Below are 19,506 nucleotides of genomic sequence, written 5' to 3' on the forward strand. Positions count from 1 at the left end.
AAGCTAAAAGCATTGTATTTGGTACATATAATTCCCTAAGTTCTAGACCTCAGCTGTATCTGGTAATGAATGGTGTGGCTGTTGAACAAGTTGAGGAGACTACAGTCTAAGGTAACACCAAGTAATTTAAACTATCATGGTCAAAACATATAGATTCAATGGTTGTAACGATGGGGAGAGACTGTCCGTAATACAGAGATGGGGAGAGGTCTAGCTGTAATAAAGAGATGGGGAGAGGTCTGTCCTTAATAAAGAGATGGGGAGAGGTCTGTCTGTAATAAAGAGATGGGGAGAGGTCTGTCTGTAATAAAGAGATGGGGAGAGGTCTGTCTGTAATAAAGAGATGGGGAGAGGTCTGTCTGTAATAAAGAGATGGGGAGAGGTCTGTCTGTAGTAAAGAGATGGGGAGAGGTCTGTCTGTAATAAAGAGATGGGGAGAGGTCTGTCTGTAATAAAGAGATGGGGAGAGGTCTGTCTGTAATAAAGAGATGGGGAGAGGTCTGGCTGTAATAAAGAGATGGGGAGAGGTCTGGCTATAATAAAGAGATGGGGAGAGGTCTGTCTGTAGTAAAGAGATGGGGAGAGGTCTGTCCGTAATACAGAGATGGGGAGAGGTCTGTCCGTAATACAGAGATGGAGAGAGGTCTGTCTGTAATAAAGAGATGCTCTGCTTTTTTGACACCACACTCCAAAAAGCAAGGTCTGCAGGCTCTAGTTTTGTCTAATCTTGATTATTGTCCAGTCGTGTGATCCAGTGCTGCAAGGAAAGACCTAGTTAAGCTGCATCTGGCCCAGAACAGAGTGGCATGTTCTGCTCTTCATTGTAATCAGAGGGCTGATATAGCCAGTCTCTCCTGGCTAAGAGTTGAGGAAAGACTGACTGCATCACTTCTCTTTAAAAGAAACATTGTGTTGAAAATCCCAAATTGTTTGCATAGTCAACTTACACACAGCTCTGACACACACACTTATCCCACCAGACATGCCACCAGGGGTCTTTTCACAGTCCCCAAATCCAGAACAAATTCAAGAAAACATACTGTACTATAGAGCCCCTATTGCATGGAACCTCCTTTCATCTCATATTGCTCAAATACACAGCAAACCTGGTTTTAAAAAAACCAGATGAAGCAACGCCTCTCCCCTATTTGACATAGATAGTTTGTGTGTATGCATAGATATTTTTGTCGTACTGTATTGCTTTATCTTGGCCAGGTCACAGTTGTAAATGAGAACTTGTTCTCAACTGGCCTACCTGGTTAAATAAAGGTGTTCTCAACTGGCCTACCTGGTTAAATAAAGGTGTTCTCAACTAGCCTACCTGGTTAAATAAAGGTGTTCTCAACTGGCCATCTGGTTAAATAAAGGTGTTCTCAACTAGCCTACCTGGTTAAATAAAGGTGTTCTCAACTAGCCTACCTGGTTAAATAAAGGTGTTCTCAACTAGCCTACCTGGTTAAATAAAGGTGTTCTCAACTAGCCTACCTGGTTAAATAAAGGTGTTCTCAACTAGCCTACCTGGTTAAATAAAGGTGTTCTCAACTAGCCTACCTGGTTAAATAAAGCTGTTCTCAACTAGCCTACCTGGTTAAATAAAGCTGTTCTCAACTGGCCTACCTGGTTAAATAAAGCTGTTCTCAACTGGCCTACCTGGTTAAATAAAGCTGTTCTCAACTGGCCTACCTGGTTAAATAAAGCTGTTCTCAACTGGCCTACCTGGTTAAATAAAGCTGTTCTCAACTGGCCTACCTGGTTAAATAAAGCTGTTCTCAACTGGCCTACCTGGTTAAATAAAGCTGTTCTCAACTGGCCTACCTGGTTAAATAAAGCTGTTCTCAACTGGCCTACCTGGTTAAATAAAGGTGTTCTCAACTAGCCTACCTGGTTAAATAAAGGTGTTCTCAACTGGCCTACCTGGTTAAATAAAGGTGTTCTCAACTGGCCTCCCTGGTTAAATAAAGGTGTTCTCAACTAGCCTCCCTGGTTAAATAAAGGTGTTCTCAACTAGCCTCCCTGGTTAAATAAAGGTGTTCTCAACTAGCCTACCTGGTTAAATAAAGCTGTTCTCAACTAGCCTACCTGGTTAAATAAAGCTGTTCTCAACTAGCCTACCTGGTTAAATAAAGCTGTTCTCAACTAGCCTACCTGGTTAAATAAAGGTGTTCTCAACTAGCCTACCTGGTTAAATAAAGGTGTTCTCAACTAGCCTCCCTGGTTAAATAAAGGTGTTCTCAACTAGCCTCCCTGGTTAAATAAAGGTGTTCTCAGCTAGCCTCCCTGGTTAAATAAAGGTGTTCTCAACTAGCCTACCTGGTTAAATAAAGGTGTTCTCAACTAGCCTACCTGGTTAAATAAAGGTGTTCTCAACTAGCCTACCTGGTTAAATAAAGCTGTTCTCAACTAGCCTACCTGGTTAAATAAAGCTGTTCTCAACTGGCCTACCTGGTTAAATAAAGCTGTTCTCAACTGGCCTACCTGGTTAAATAAAGCTGTTCTCAACTGGCCTACCTGGTTAAATAAAGCTGTTCTCAACTGGCCTACCTGGTTAAATAAAGCTGTTCTCAACTGGCCTACCTGGTTAAATAAAGCTGTTCTCAACTGGCCTACCTGGTTAAATAAAGCTGTTCTCAACTGGCCTACCTGGTTAAATAAAGCTGTTCTCAACTGGCCTACCTGGTTAAATAAAGGTGTTCTCAACTAGCCTACCTGGTTAAATAAAGGTGTTCTCAACTGGCCTACCTGGTTAAATAAAGGTGTTCTCAACTAGCCTCCCTGGTTAAATAAAGGTGTTCTCAACTAGCCTACCTGGTTAAATAAAGGTGTTCTCAACTAGCCTACCTGGTTAAATAAAGCTGTTCTCAACTAGCCTACCTGGTTAAATAAAGCTGTTCTCAACTAGCCTACCTGGTTAAATAAAGGTGTTCTCAACTAGCCTACCTGGTTAAATAAAGGTGTTCTCAACTAGCCTCCCTGGTTAAATAAAGGTGTTCTCAACTAGCCTACCTGGTTAAATAAAGGTGTTCTCAACTAGCCTACCTGGTTAAATAAAGGTGTTCTCAACTAGCCTACCTGGTTAAATAAAGGTGTTCTCAACTAGCCTCCCTGGTTAAATAAAGGTGTTCTCAACTAGCCTACCTGGTTAAATAAAGGTGTTCTCAACTAGCCTACCTGGTTAAATAAAGGTGTTCTCAACTAGCCTACCTGGTTAAATAAAGGTGTTCTCAACTAGCCTACCTGGTTAAATAAAGGTGTTCTCAACTAGCCTCCCTGGTTAAATAAAGGTGTTCTCAACTAGCCTACCTGGTTAAATAAAGGTGTTCTCAACTAGCCTACCTGGTTAAATAAAGGTGTTCTCAACTGGCCTACCTGGTTAAATAAAGGTGTTCTCAACTAGCCTCCCTGGTTAAATAAAGGTGTTCTCAACTAGCCTCCCTGGTTAAATAAAGGTGTTCTCAACTGGCCTACCTGGTTAAATAAAGGTGTTCTCAACTAGCCTCCCTGGTTAAATAAAGGTGTTCTCAACTAGCCTACCTGGTTAAATAAAGGTGTTCTCAACTAGCCTACCTGGTTAAATAAAGGTGTTCTCAACTGGCCTACCTGGTTAAATAAAGCTGTTCTCAACTGGCCTACCTGGTTAAATAAAGGTGTTCTCAACTAGCCTACCTGGTTAAATAAAGGTGTTCTCAACTGGCCTACCTGGTTAAATAAAGGTGTTCTCAACTAGCCTCCCTGGTTAAATAAAGGTGTTCTCAACTAGCCTCCCTGGTTAAATAAAGGTGTTCTCAACTAGCCTCCCTGGTTAAATAAAGGTGTTCTCAACTAGCCTACCTGGTTAAATAAAGGTGTTCTCAACTAGCCTACCTGGTTAAATAAAGGTGTTCTCAACTGGCCTACCTGGTTAAATAAAGGTGTTCTCAACTAGCCTCCCTGGTTAAATAAAGGTGTTCTCAACTAGCCTCCCTGGTTAAATAAAGGTGTTCTCAACTAGCCTCCCTGGTTAAATAAAGGTGTTCTCAACTAGCCTACCTGGTTAAATAAAGGTGTTCTCAACTAGCCTACCTGGTTAAATAAAGGTGTTCTCAACTAGCCTACCTGGTTAAATAAAGGTGTTCTCAACTAGCCTACCTGGTTAAATAAAGGTGTTCTCAACTAGCCTCCCTGGTTAAATAAAGGTGTTCTCAACTAGCCTACCTGGTTAAATAAAGGTGTTCTCAACTAGCCTACCTGGTTAAATAAAGGTGTTCTCAACTAGCCTACCTGGTTAAATAAAGGTGTTCTCTACTAGCCTACCTGGTTAAATAAAGGTGTTCTCAACTAGCCTACCTGGTTAAATAAAGGTGTTCTCAACTAGCCTACCTGGTTAAATAAAGGTGTTCTCTACTAGCCTACCTGGTTAAATAAAGGTGTTCTCAACTAGCCTACCTGGTTAAATAAAGGTGTTCTCAACTAGCCTCCCTGGTTAAATAAAGGTGTTCTCAACTAGCCTACCTGGTTAAATAAAGGTGTTCTCAACTAGCCTACCTGGTTAAATAAAGGTGTTCTCAACTAGCCTACCTGGTTAAATAAAGGTATTCTCAACTAGCCTACCTGGTTAAATAAAGGTGTTCTCAACTAGCCTACCTGGTTAAATAAAGGTGTTCTCAACTGGCCTACCTGGTTAAATAAAGGTGTTCTCAACTGGCCTACCTGGTTAAATAAAGGTGTTCTCAACTGGCCTACCTGGTTAAATAAAGGTGTTCTCAACTAGCCTCCCTGGTTAAATAAAGGTGTTCTCAACTAGCCTCCCTGGTTAAATAAAGGTGTTCTCAACTGGCCTACCTGGTTAAATAAAGGTGTTCTCAACTAGCCTCCCTGGTTAAATAAAGGTGTTCTCAACTAGCCTACCTGGTTAAATAAAGGTGTTCTCAACTGGCCTACCTGGTTAAATAAAGGTGTTCTCAACTGGCCTACCTGGTTAAATAAAGCTGTTCTCAACTGGCCTACCTGGTTAAATAAAGGTGTTCTCAACTAGCCTACCTGGTTAAATAAAGGTGTTCTCAACTGGCCTACCTGGTTAAATAAAGGTGTTCTCAACTAGCCTCCCTGGTTAAATAAAGGTGTTCTCAACTAACCTACCTGGTTAAATAAAGGTGTTCTCAACTAGCCTCCCTGGTTAAATAAAGGTGTTCTCAACTAGCCTACCTGGTTAAATAAAGGTGTTCTCAACTAGCCTACCTGGTTAAATAAAGGTGTTCTCAACTAGCCTCCCTGGTTAAATAAAGGTGTTCTCAACTAGCCTACCTGGTTAAATAAAGGTGTTCTCAACTAGCCTACCTGGTTAAATAAAGGTGTTCTCAACTAGCCTACCTGGTTAAATAAAGGTGTTCTCAACTAGCCTACCTGGTTAAATAAAGGTGTTCTCAACTAGCCTACCTGGTTAAATAAAGGTGTTCTCAACTAGCCTACCTGGTTAAATAAAGGTGTTCTCAACTAGCCTCCCTGGTTAAATAAAGGTGTTCTCAACTAGCCTACCTGGTTAAATAAAGGTGTTCTCAACTAGCCTACCTGGTTAAATAAAGGTGTTCTCAACTAGCCTACCTGGTTAAATAAAGGTGTTCTCTACTAGCCTACCTGGTTAAATAAAGGTGTTCTCAACTAGCCTACCTGGTTAAATAAAGGTGTTCTCAACTAGCCTACCTGGTTAAATAAAGGTGTTCTCTACTAGCCTACCTGGTTAAATAAAGGTGTTCTCAACTAGCCTACCTGGTTAAATAAAGGTGTTCTCAACTAGCCTCCCTGGTTAAATAAAGGTGTTCTCAACTAGCCTACCTGGTTAAATAAAGGTTTTCTCAACTAGCCTACCTGGTTAAATAAAGGTGTTCTCAACTAGCCTACCCGGTTAAATAAAGGTGTTCTCAACTAGCCTACCTGGTTAAATAAAGGTGTTCTCAACTAGCCTACCTGGTTAAATAAAGGTGTTCTCAACTGGCCTACCTGGTTAAATAAAGGTGTTCTCAACTGGCCTACCTGGTTAAATAAAGGTGTTCTCAACTGGCCTACCTGGTTAAATAAAGGTGTTCTCAACTAGCCTACCTGGTTAAATAAAGGTGTTCTCAACTAGCCTACCTGGTTAAATAAAGGTGTTCTCAACTAGCCTACCTGGTTAAATAAAGGTGTTCTCAACTAGCCTACCTGGTTAAATAAAGGTGTTCTCAACTGGCCTACCTGGTTAAATAAAGGTGTTCTCAACTAGCCTCCCTGGTTAAATAAAGGTGTTCTCAACTAGCCTCCCTGGTTAAATAAAGGTGTTCTCAACTAGCCTACCTGGTTAAATAAAGGTGTTCTCAACTAGCCTCCCTGGTTAAATAAAGGTGTTCTCAACTAGCCTACCTGGTTAAATAAAGGTGTTCTCAACTAGCCTCCCTGGTTAAATAAAGGTGTTCTCAGCTAGCCTCCCTGGTTAAATAAAGGTGTTCTCAGCTAGCCTCCCTGGTTAAATAAAGGTGTTCTCAGCTAGCCTCCCTGGTTAAATAAAGGTGTTCTCAGCTAGCCTCCCTGGTTAAATAAAGGTGTTCTCAGCTGGCCTACCTGGTTAAATAAAGGTGTTCTCAACTAGCCTACCTGGTTAAATAAAGGTGTTCTCAACTAGCCTACCTGGTTAAATAAAGGTGTTCTCAACTAGCCTACCTGGTTAAATAAAGGTGTTCTCAGCTAGCCTCCCTGGTTAAATAAAGGTGTTCTCAACTAACCTACCTGGTTAAATAAAGGTGTTCTCAACTAGCCTCCCTGGTTAAATAAAGGTGTTCTCAACTAGCCTCCCTGGTTAAATAAAGGTGTTCTCAGCTAGCCTCCCTGGTTAAATAAAGGTGTTCTCAACTAGCCTACCTGGTTAAATAAAGGTGTTCTCAACTAGCCTCCCTGGTTAAATAAAGGTGTTCTCAACTAGCCTACCTGGTTAAATAAAGGTGTTCTCAACTAGCCTACCTGGTTAAATAAAGGTGTTCTCAACTAGCCTACCTGGTTAAATAAAGGTGTTCTCAACTAGCCTACCTGGTTAAATAAAGGTGTTCTCAGCTAGCCTCCCTGGTTAAATAAAGGTGTTCTCAGCTAGCCTCCCTGGTTAAATAAAGGTGTTCTCAGCTAGCCTCCCTGGTTAAATAAAGGTGTTCTCAACTAGCCTACCTGGTTAAATAAAGGTGTTCTCAACTAGCCTACCTGGTTAAATAAAGGTGTTCTCAACTAGCCTACCTGGTTAAATAAAGGTGTTCTCAACTAGCCTACCTGGTTAAATAAAGGTGTTCTCAGCTAGCCTCCCTGGTTAAATAAAGGTGTTCTCAACTAGCCTCCCTGGTTAAATAAAGGTGTTCTCAACTAGCCTCCCTGGTTAAATAAAGGTGTTCTCAACTAGCCTCCCTGGTTAAATAAAGGTGTTCTCAGCTAGCCTCCCTGGTTAAATAAAGGTGTTCTCAACTAGCCTACCTGGTTAAATAAAGGTGTTCTCAACTAGCCTCCCTGGTTAAATAAAGGTGTTCTCAACTAGCCTACCTGGTTAAATAAAGGTGTTCTCAACTAGCCTACCTGGTTAAATAAAGGTGTTCTCAACTAGCCTACCTGGTTAAATAAAGGTGTTCTCAACTGGCCTACCTGGTTAAATAAAGGTGTTCTCAACTAGCCTACCTGGTTAAATAAAGGTGTTCTCAACTAGCCTACCTGGTTAAATAAAGGTGTTCTCAACTAGCCTACCTGGTTAAATAAAGGTGTTCTCAACTAGCCTCCCTGGTTAAATAAAGGTGTTCTCAACTAGCCTACCTGGTTAAATAAAGGTGTTCTCAACTAGCCTACCTGGTTAAATAAAGGTGTTCTCAACTAGCCTACCTGGTTAAATAAAGGTGTTCTCAACTAGCCTACCTGGTTAAATAAAGGTGTTCTCAACTAGCCTACCTGGTTAAATAAAGGTGTTCTCAACTAGCCTACCTGGTTAAATAAAGGTGTTCTCAACTAGCCTACCTGGTTAAATAAAGGTGTTCTCAGCTAGCCTCCCTGGTTAAATAAAGGTGTTCTCAGCTAGCCTCCCTGGTTAAATAAAGGTGTTCTCAGCTAGCCTCCCTGGTTAAATAAAGGTGTTCTCAGCTGGCCTACCTGGTTAAATAAAGGTGTTCTCAACTAGCCTACCTGGTTAAATAAAGGTGTTCTCAACTAGCCTACCTGGTTAAATAAAGGTGTTCTCAACTAGCCTACCTGGTTAAATAAAGGTGTTCTCAGCTAGCCTCCCTGGTTAAATAAAGGTGTTCTCAACTAGCCTACCTGGTTAAATAAAGGTGTTCTCAGCTAGCCTCCCTGGTTAAATAAAGGTGTTCTCAACTAGCCTCCCTGGTTAAATAAAGGTGTTCTCAGCTAGCCTCCCTGGTTAAATAAAGGTGTTCTCAACTAGCCTACCTGGTTAAATAAAGGTGTTCTCAACTAGCCTCCCTGGTTAAATAAAGGTGTTCTCAACTAGCCTACCTGGTTAAATAAAGGTGTTCTCAACTAGCCTACCTGGTTAAATAAAGGTGTTCTCAACTAGCCTACCTGGTTAAATAAAGGTGTTCTCAACTAGCCTACCTGGTTAAATAAAGGTGTTCTCAACTAGCCTACCTGGTTAAATAAAGGTGTTCTCAGCTAGCCTCCCTGGTTAAATAAAGGTGTTCTCAGCTAGCCTCCCTGGTTAAATAAAGGTGTTCTCAGCTGGCCTACCTGGTTAAATAAAGGTGTTCTCAGCTGGCCTACCTGGTTAAATAAAGGTGTTCTCAACTAGCCTACCTGGTTAAATAAAGGTGTTCTCAACTAGCCTACCTGGTTAAATAAAGGTGTTCTCAGCTAGCCTCCCTGGTTAAATAAAGGTGTTCTCAACTAGCCTACCTGGTTAAATAAAGGTGTTCTCAACTAGCCTCCCTGGTTAAATAAAGGTGTTCTCAACTAGCCTCCCTGGTTAAATAAAGGTGTTCTCAGCTAGCCTCCCTGGTTAAATAAAGGTGTTCTCAACTAGCCTACCTGGTTAAATAAAGGTGTTCTCAACTAGCCTCCCTGGTTAAATAAAGGTGTTCTCAACTAGCCTACCTGGTTAAATAAAGGTGTTCTCAACTAGCCTACCTGGTTAAATAAAGGTGTTCTCAACTAGCCTACCTGGTTAAATAAAGGTGTTCTCAACTGGCCTACCTGGTTAAATAAAGGTGTTCTCAACTAGCCTACCTGGTTAAATAAAGGTGTTCTCAACTAGCCTACCTGGTTAAATAAAGGAGAAAGACATTTTTTTAAATGTATGTAGTTCTGTCCTTGAGCTGTTCTTATCTAATGGTGTTCTGTATTGTTTCTGTCACGTTCTGACCTTTATTTCCTTTGTTTTGTCATTTAGTTAGTATGGTCAGGGCGTGAGTTGGGTGGGCAGTCTATGTTTGTTTTTCTATGATTTGGGTATTTCTATGTTTCGGCCTAGTATGGTTCTCAATCAGAGGCAGGTGTCGTTAGTTGTCTCTGATTGAGAATCATACTTAGGTAGCCTGGGTTTCACTGTGTGTTTGTGGGTGATTGTTCCTGTCTCTGTGTTTGCACCAGATAGGACTGTTTAAGGTTTTCACACGTTTCTTGTTTTTGTAATCAGTTGTTCATGTTTACGTATTAAAAGAACCATGGACACTTACCACGCCGCATATTGGTCCTCTGATCCTTTTCGCCTCTCCTCTTCGGAAGAAGAGGAGGAAATCCTTGACAGTTTCATGTTTGTGTGGAATCCAGGAACCCCCCCAAAAAACGAATATTTTTCAAATAAAATCTAATTGTATTTGTCACTTGCGCTGAATACAACAGGTATACAACCTTACCATGAAATGTTTACTTACAAGCCCTTAACCAACAATGCAGTTCAAGAAATAGTTAAGAAAATATTTACTGGAATAAACTGAAGTTTAAAAAAAATCTAAAAATCAAACAGTAACAAGATATTAACAATAACGAGGCACAGGAGATAACGGTACCGAGTCACTGTGTGGGGGTACAGGTTAGTTGAGGTCATTTGTAACGTGACTACGCATAGATAATAAACAGCGAGTAGCAGCAGTGTAAAAAGAAAGGGACGGGGGTGGTCAATGTAAATAGTCCAGGTGGCCATTGGATTAATTGTTCAGCAGTCTTATGGCTTGGGAGTCCGAGACTTGGCACTCTAGTACCGCTTGCCGTGTGGTAGCAGAGAGAACAGTCTGTGACTGGGGTGACTAGAGTCATTGACAATTTTTTGGGCCTTCCAGTCTCCTGAGGGGGAAAATGTGTTGTCGTGCCCTATTCACAACTGTCTTGGTGTGTTTGGACCATAATAGTTCGTTGGTGATGTGGACACCAAGGAACTTGAAACTCGATCTGCTCCACTTCAGCCCCGTCAATGTTAATGGGGGCTTGTTCGGCCCTCCTTTTCCTATAGTCCATAATCAGTTCCTTGTTCTTGCTCATATTGAGGGAGAGGTTGTTGTCCTGGCTCAACACTGCCAGGTCTCTGACCTCCTCCCTATAGGCTTTCACATTGTTGTTGGCCTACCACTGTTGGGTCGTCAGCAAACTTAATGATGGTGTTGGAGTCGTGTTTGGCCACACAGTCGTGGGTGAACAGGGAATACAGGAGGTGACTAAGCACGCACCCCTGAGGGGCCCCAGGGTTGAGGATCAGCGTGGCAGACGTGTTGTTGCCTACCCTCACCACCTGGGGGCGGCCCATCAGGAAGTCTAGGATCCAGTTGCAGAGGGAGGTGTTGTTGCCTACCCTCACCACCTGGGGGCGGCCCATCAGGAAGTCTAGGATCCAGTTGCAGAGTGAGGTGTTGTTGCCTACCCTTACCACCTGGGGGCGGCCCATCAGGAAGTCTAGGATCCAGTTGCAGAGGGAGCTGTTTAGACCCAGGGTCCTTAGTGATGAGCTTTGAGGGCACTATGGTGTTAAACGCTGAGCTGTAGTCAATGAACAGCATTCTCAAATAGGTGTTCCTTTTGTCCAGGTGGGAAAGGTCAGTGTGGAGTGTGATTGAGATCCAGTCACCTGAGGATCTGTTGGAGCCGTATGCGATTTGGAATGGGTCTAGGGCATGGTGTTGTGAGCCATGACCAGCAATTCAAAGCACTTCATGGCTACCAACGTGAGTGCTATGGGGCGGTAACCATTTAGACTGGTTACCGCCTAAATGGTCGTTTTCTTGGGCACAGGGACTATGGTGGTCTGTTTGAAACATGTAGGTATTACAGACTCGGTCAGGGACAGGTTGACCAACTGACCATCTGTCAGTGAAGACACTTGACAGATGGTCCACGCATGCTTTGAGTTCACGTCCTGGTAATACGTCTGGCCCTGCGGCTTTGTGAATGTTAACCTGTTTAAAGGTCTTGCTACGGAGAGTGATCGCAGTCAGGAACAGCTGGTACTCACACGCTTCAGTGTTGCTTGCCTCAAAGCGAGCATGAAAGGAATTTAGCTCGTCTGGAGTCCCTGGGCGGCTCGCTGCTGGGTTTCCCTTTGTAGTCCGTAATAGTTTTCAAGCCCTGCCTCATCTGACGAGCATCAGAGCATCAGAGCCAGTGTAGTAGGATTCAACATTAGTTTGGCGCTTTGCCTGTTTGTTGGTTCGTCTGAGGGCATAGCAGGATTTCTTATAAGTGTCAGGATTAGTTTCCCCCTCCTTAAAAGTGTCAGCTCTAGCCTTTAGTGCTTCTACACCTGCATTGCTTGCTGTTTGGGGTTTTAGGCTGGGTTTCTGTACAGCACTTTGAGATATCAGCTGATGTACGAAGGGCTATATAAATACATTTGATTTGATTTGATTTAGCGCGGTGCGGATGTTGCCTGTAATCCATGGCTTCTGGTTGAGAAATGTACGTACGGTCACTGTGGGGACGACGTCAACGATGCACTTATTTTTTATTTATTTTACCCCCTTTTCTCCCCAATTTCGTGATAGCCAATTAGTTACCATCTTGTCTCATCACTACAACTTCCGTACGGGCTCGGGAGAGACGAAGGTCGAAAGCCATGAGTCTGCCGAATCACAACCCAACCAAGCCGCACTGCTTCTTAACACAGCGCGCATCCAACCCGGAAGACAGCTGCACCAATGTGTCGGAGGAAACACTGTGCACCTGGCGACCTGGTTAGCATGCACTGCGCCCGGCCCGCCACAGGAGTCGCTAGTGCGTGATGAGACAAGGATATCCTTACCGGCCAAACCCTCCCTAACCCGGAAGACGCTAGGCCAATTGTGCATCGCCCCACGGACCTCCCGGTCACGGCCGGCTGCGACAGAGCCTGGGCGTGAACCCCGAGTCACTGGTGGCACAGCTAGCACTGCGAAGCAGTGCCCTAGACCACTTTGCCACCCGGGAGGCCCAACGATGCACTTATTGATGAAGCCAATGATTGAGGTGGTGTACTCAATGCCATTGGATGAATCCAGGAACATATTCCAGTCTGTGCTAGCAAAACAGTCCTGTAGCGTAGCATCCGCATCATCTGACCACTTCCCTATTGAGCGAGTCACTGGTACTTCCTGCTTTAGTTTTTGTTGTAAGCAGGAGGATACCTATATAACGTAGGTCGATGACGTAATGACACCACAAAAAACACAGCGTTCCTAACCTAGCCCACAATGTCTGCTGTGTGAATCTATTTTGAAGTTTCAAAGGAAGACAACAAAAAGGCCATATGCAATGTTTGTGCTGCTATTATTTCCCGAGGGGAGAAAGTGAAATCTAAAACCACAAACCTAATGACTAATTTGAAAGTGCATCACCCCCAGACGTTCAGAGACTACGTAGAACAAAAGCAGAAAACAACTAAGCGCATACTTTCAACAACAACTTTCAACAACTCCAGCAGTCATTTGAAAGATTAAGAACATTTCAGACAGACAACTCAAAGGCGAAATCCATCAATGCCAAGATAATGGAATTATTGCCCTTGACAATCAACCGTTCTCTGTAGTGGATGATGTTGGCTTTCGCCAACTGGTCGAGCACCTTGAGCACCGGTACACTACCAAGTAGGCGCACTTTTTCAGATGTTGCCCTACCGGAGTTACACAGTATTGTTAAAACACATCCATGAGCTACCTGTTATGGGCGTCACTGCTATTAGCTTCACGACTGACATCTAAACCAGCGATGTCAGTCCCATGAGCATGCTGAGTCTGCCAGCACAGTGGGTCGACGAGGATTTCGTACTGAGGAAAGCCGTATTGCAAGGTCAAGAATGTGCTGGTTCTCATACCGCTGGTGCCATTTCAATGGCATTTGAGAACATGTATAAAACTTGGAAACATGAACACACTCCTAGGTCCATTCGAACAACTTACTGGAGAAATAAGCTCATCAACTGTGTCTGCAGCAGACGTGATACCCTCTGTCATGGCATTGAAACACCTACTCAACTAATCTGCCGACAGATCGTAGGGTTAACTTGGAAAAGTACTCTACTAGAGGCTGTGAACTAGTGATTCGGTGGCATTCTCTGAGCCTCTTTACTGTGTCACCACCATGCTCGATGCTAGGTACAAGGATCACTACTTCGATGCAGACAAAAAACAAGGTTTACGTGAAATGGACAGTTACAGTGCGCACCGAGGAAGAGGACCCACGACAGAAGAGGCCACGGACAGAGCTGAAACTTCAACGCTTAACATGTATGATGAAATCCTGGTTGAGAATGAAACGACTGAACAACAAAACAGCACAGCAAGTAAGTGAAATAAATAAAAAATGGTATGTTTTACTGGTAATGGGGACATACATAAATGACAACAAAATAACTTTTGGTCAGTGTGTGAGTGTTTCAACTGTTTAATTGAACTAGAATACTTAAAAGGTCGCTCAAATTTTAAATATCGGCATCAGGTTTTTTGGCAAGGAAAATATTGGACATCGGTAAAAAAAATCTAATCGGTGCATCCCCAGTGTTCGCCTGCATTAGTCCCACGAGGAGCGACGCTTCTGGATGAGCATCTCTTGTTTGCTTATGGCCTTGAGTGCCGTCTTAGTGCCAGCATCGGTTTGTGGTGGAAATAGAAGGCTACAAATTATATAGATGAGAACTCTCTTGGAGATAGTCTGGTCTACAGCTTATCATGAGGTATTATACCTCAGGCAATCAATAACTTGATGCTTCTAACACACCGGCAGCGTCATTGCGCAAAATAGTAAGCAGCATCATCTGGATATGTTTGCAACAAAAGTTCAACACTCACCTTCTGCTACCATTTCTGTCAAGCCGAACACGTACAGTTTGACGCATACGTTCGATAAATCCAATGTATGCACCACACCGAACGCACTGCAAATGCCTCTGCAATACAATGCTGCAAGGCAAACGCAGCATTTCATTGGAAATGAATGTCATTCTAGTGAACCAAAATGCAATGACGCTGTTGGTGTGTTCAAAGCGTGAGGCTTTTTTAATATTAGATATCGCCAACAGTTATTGACAAATAGACACACAACCCCGCCCCTCGTCTTACCAGACGTAGCTGTTCTGTCCTGCCGAAACACGGAGAAGCCAGCCAGCTCTATATTATCCGTGTCGTCGGTCAGCCAAGTCTCGGTGAAAAGTAAGATATTTCAGTTTAATGTCCCGTTGGTAGGATAGTCTTAATTGTAGATCGTCCAGTGGGTTTTACAATGATTGCATGTTGGCCAATAAAACCGAGGGTAGCAGTGGTTTACCTACTCGGCAAATTCTTACAAGGCACCCCACCCTCCTCCCCCTTTTCACCATCTTTTCTTCACGCTGATGACGGGGATTTGGCCTTGTCTCAACAAAGCGTTGGACTCATTCATTTCACACGTTATCTAGATAAGATCATAGTCCCAAGACATGCTAACTAGAGGTGGACCGATTAATCGGAATGGCCGATTAATTAGGGCCGATTTCAAGTTTTCATAACAATCGGAAATCTGTATTTTTGGGCGCCGATTAAAAAAAAAAATGTACACCTTTATTATTTTCAATGACGGCCTAGGAACGTTCTGAATGACAGATGTTTACCTTGTCAGCTCGGGGGATCCAATCTTGCAACCTTACAGTTAACTAGTCCAACGCTCTAACCACCTGATTACATTGCACTCCACGAGGAGCCTGCCTGTTACGCGAATGCAGTAAGCCAAGGTAAGTTGCTAGCTCGCATTAAACTTATCTTATAAAAAACAATCAATCAACGACTGTCGTTGCTCCAACGTGTACTTTACCATAAACATCAATGCCTTTCTTCAAATCAATACACAAGTATATATTTTTAAACCTGCATATTTAGCTAAAAGAAATCCAGGTTAGCAGGCAATATTAACCAGGTGAAATTGTGTCACTTCTCTTGCGTTCATTGCACGCAGAGTCAGGGTATATGCAACAGTTTGGGCCGCCTGGCTCTTTGCGAACTAATTTGCCAGAATGTTACGTAATTATGACATTGAAGGTTGTGCAATGTAACAGGAATATTTAGACTCATGGATGCCACCCGTTATATAAAATACGGAACGGAATAAACGTTTTGTTTTCGAGGTGATAGTTTCCGGATTTGCCCTAAGGCTCGTATTTCTGTGTGTTTATAGTTAAGTCTATGATTTGATATTTGATAGAGCAGTCTGACTGAGGGGTTGTAGGCAGCAGCAGGCTTGTAATAGTCAAAGGTATATGGTTTAGAGAGAAATAGTCGACGCGTTATAATTCCTGTAATAACTTGCGGCTGAACTTGAAAGGGCTTCCTTCATTATTTTACCGTTCATGTCTTCCATAGAGAATGTCTTGATCTACTTACAATAAGGTCTGTGTTTCGTGCAGGTTAGGGTGCAGGTTTAAACCGCCTCTGTTCATGTCTTCCAAAGAGAATGTCTTGATCTACTTCAGATAAGGTCTGTGTTTCGTGCTTAAACCGCCTCTGCATTTTGATACCCGTGTAAATCTCACTAGGATAAGGTAACGTTTGTCAACATATTTTCATAAATCCACTCTACAATTATTATTATTTTTTTTAAATCTTCGCTTATATTTAGACAATATTGATCAGAGTTACCTTGTCCTATGGCTATCTACACAGTTATAAAATTGGCAAGGTGGTGTAAGCCTACACGAAACACAGACCTTATTTTAAGTGAATATAAAAATATCCTATGGAATAAATGAATGAAGGAACCGCTTTTCAGATTTTGCTAGAAGGTGTCATGGGAATTATGACTCGCACTTTGGTAGTCAATTCTTACCATGTCCATTATTAAAATAGGATTTCCTTTATATAGAAATTATGTTTTCAACATTCATCACAGGTAACTTATACTCTATTTTTATTCAAACAGTTGAGAGTATTTGTCTCCTAAGCAGACTCTTCAGTATCATTGTCACTTCAGAGCTGTTTCTGTGTGTGGTGTGTGGTTTGTGTGTGAGAGAGAGAGAGAGAGAGAGAGAGAGACAGATGGCAGAGAAAAGCAGAGCACCAGACGATTACATGGAATTGGCACCAGGGAAAGCAAGGTGTCTTATTTGTGATAAAGATGTAAGCATGGGGTCAGCAACGGCTAAATCAAAAAATACCATCAACCTGTGGAATCACCTTAAGAACAAACATCCAAAAACCCATAATATGTATTATATTAAGTTAAAATAGAAGTGTTCATTGAGTATTGTTGCAATTGTCATTATTACAAAAATGTGTGTGTGTGTATATAAATACTTTTTTATAATTATTTATAAATGTATTATTCTTATTTATTTATTTTTAAATTGTCCGATTAATCGGTATCAGCTTTTTTTGTCACCCAATAACCGGTATCGGCGTTGAAAAATCATAATCGGTCGCCCTCTAATGCTAACCTTTCACCATTACAATAACAGGGGGGGTTACAGTATGAGGACTGACTCAGCGGTTTACCTGAATGCTTTGTTGAGCGTCTGGTAGTTGAAGTGGTCTGGAGCTAAGCCTATCACCACAGCGTTGGGTTCGGATGTCTCCATACCTGCAGCACAACATGGATAGAAGACGCTTTATAGAGTTAAAGCTACACCCGCATCTCAAATGGCACCATATGCCCTATACAGTGCACTACTTCTGACCAGGGTCCATACAGCTCCATTGGGATGCTAAATGTAAGTTAGTTTGCAATCTGCTCTGCCTCATCTAGCCCTGGCTCTCACCTGAGAAGTCCTCCAGTGCACTGTCCGCCACCAGCAGTAGGGGGCGTAGTTGTCTCTGCTCCACGAGGCTCCTGGCTGCTGTCAGGGACGTGAAGATCTCCTGCTCCTGGATGTCAAAGTTCAGACTGTGGAGACGCTCCACAAGGTTCCTCTTACACTCCTTAGTGGTGTTGGTCACAAACTTCACCGCTACAGAGGACTGACGCAACCTAGTGTATAAACCCCAAACATAGAGACTGTGACTTCAGAAGAAACTCACAGAATTGAGGACTGGGTGAGTACTGAATATGGGGACTGAGGCATGCTGCAGAAAGAAAATCTTAGACGTATTTGTGACTTCTTACTTTCAGATGTAACCAGAGGGTTGTGTGAGCAACTTAGGACAAAGTGGCTGGGTGAGTACTCAATAACAAGGATAACAGGGCTCTGGGCAGACTGACCTGTGGAGGGCGTCCTGTGCTCCAGGCACGGCTGTGTCTTCTACATGGAGGGTTCCACTCAGGTCAATCAGCACTGCCTTCAGAGCCCGTCTGGTCGCCATGATACCAGGTACCTATGTACTGTATACATACACCATTATTGATAGAGATAAATCCATGCACATAGAGATCCTATTCAATAGTTGAGTATCTGGAGCATCAGCATTTGTAGTAATCGAACCCACAAATGCTGATGCTCCAGATACTCAACTAGACTAAAGGCCCGTTTTATTGCTTCTTTAATCATAACAAGTTTTCAGCTGTGCTAACATAATAAAAAGGGTTTTCTAATGATCAATTAGCCTTTTAAAATTATACATTTGGATTAGCTAACACAATGTGCCATTGGAACACAGGAGTGATGGTTGCTGATAATGGGCCTCTGTACGCCTATGTAGATATTCAATTTTTAAAATCTGCCGTTTCCAACTACAATAGTCATTTACAACATTAACAATGTCTACACTGAATTTCTGATCAATTTGATGTTATTTTAATGGACAAATTTTTGATTTAATTTTTTATATTTTTATTACATTTCTAAGTGACCCCAAACTTTTGAACGGTAGTTCAAAACTACCGTAGTGGATTAAACACAACGGGGCTAAATTCAAATTCAAAGAGCGCGTCCTCGCGCTAGCTTGCGACTCTACGTTTTACAGGAACGCGCTTACCGGCCAAGCACACGCACTGTCGTGGATGCGAGGTCCGATCCCACTTCTGACATCAATGTAATGAAACAGCAGGGAGCAGGTCTCGAACCCTCGACCTTCTAGCCCGAGGCGCGCTATCGACTGTGCCGCAAAAGCATGCTCAAGGACAAAGCACTGTGTGTATATATAAAGGTTCTCTGTATGTGTGTGTATATATATATATATATATATATATATACACACACAGATCAATATACAATCCACATCTCTAAATAATAGGGGATTACACAGCTGAGTTTGCGCTCCATGCAGGGGGTTTGTGTAACTAACATAGTGGTGGCAGGGTAAAGCTAGGAAAACATGGGGATGATGGGGGTGTGTATAATCATCGTACATAGGCCTTATTTGGATAAAGGTTCTCTGTATAATTAAGAAAACTAGGAAATAAATAGTAGCTCAATCAACCGGTAGGCTTTATTCTGGTTGTCAACGTATCTAAAGCAAAGCTGAAGAGAAGTCAGAGCTGCAACAGGGTGAGCAAACAGACCAACGATACAGGCTAACTAGCAAACATAACTAGCCTGTTGGGGAAAGACCTAGCTACTACTAGTGTTGTTTGAGAGTTGCCGTAGTTTCTATCAATGTAATGTTTAAGAATGATACATAAGGTAGTGTGTAAAGAAATACCAAAACTCCAGTACTTCGAAAACGCAGGCTAAGTGCGGTATGAAATTCCGCAGCTTCCGCCCACAGCTGGCAGAACGTAAACTCTGACGTTTATATTTTGCGGTCCTTCGAGTTAACTGGATTTTTTAGCCGCCTGTCAAACTGCCTGTTTCAATGGCGTTTGGTCAACGAGAGGCTGTCATTCGTGTTTTATTATTTCTGTATATTAATAACAAAACAATAAAATATCAACTAATGATAATAATCTTCTAATGGGGAAGATGAATAATCACACGCACGCCCACTTGTTATTCTCCTATTACCCATGACTAATTTAAAGGGTTATATGGAACAGATTAGCTACCGGGTTATAGCATTCATAGAATTGACCGAAACGGTGGCGGCGTGTGTGTTTGTACAAAATCTAGAGGCTTACTACATTTTTACCCTCTTATTTAAAAAAAACCAGAAGAAACTAAATCAAATAACATTTATTTATATAGCCCTTCGTACATCAGCTGATATCTCAAAGTGCTGTACAGAAACC

The 19,506-nt window shown here is 42.4% G+C and overlaps 1 protein-coding gene across 2 annotated transcripts in view; it reads right to left on the reverse strand.

The window, feature by feature from the left end:
* Positions 1-19,130, reverse strand: part of hdhd2 (haloacid dehalogenase-like hydrolase domain containing 2) — a 36,210-nt gene extending 17,080 nt beyond the window's left edge. The window contains exons 1-4 of one of the 2 annotated variants that reach the window (XM_020474424.2): positions 18,995-19,130; positions 17,602-17,721; positions 17,162-17,370; positions 16,899-16,983 (exon numbers count right to left, since the gene is read on the reverse strand). In XM_020474424.2, the coding sequence (XP_020330013.1) occupies positions 16,899-16,983; positions 17,162-17,370; positions 17,602-17,702 (395 nt within the window). In that variant the 5' untranslated portion in view covers positions 17,703-17,721; positions 18,995-19,130. Of the gene's footprint in view, positions 1-16,898; positions 16,984-17,161; positions 17,371-17,601; positions 17,722-18,980 lie in introns of both variants that reach the window. The other variant, XM_031825999.1, reaches the window with a different exon arrangement.
* Between the last annotated feature and the right edge of the window lie 376 nt (positions 19,131-19,506).

The sequence above is a fragment of the Oncorhynchus kisutch genome, linkage group LG6 (assembly GCF_002021735.2).
Source record: "Oncorhynchus kisutch isolate 150728-3 linkage group LG6, Okis_V2, whole genome shotgun sequence".
In the NCBI taxonomy this organism is placed as follows: Eukaryota; Metazoa; Chordata; class Actinopteri; order Salmoniformes; family Salmonidae; genus Oncorhynchus; species Oncorhynchus kisutch.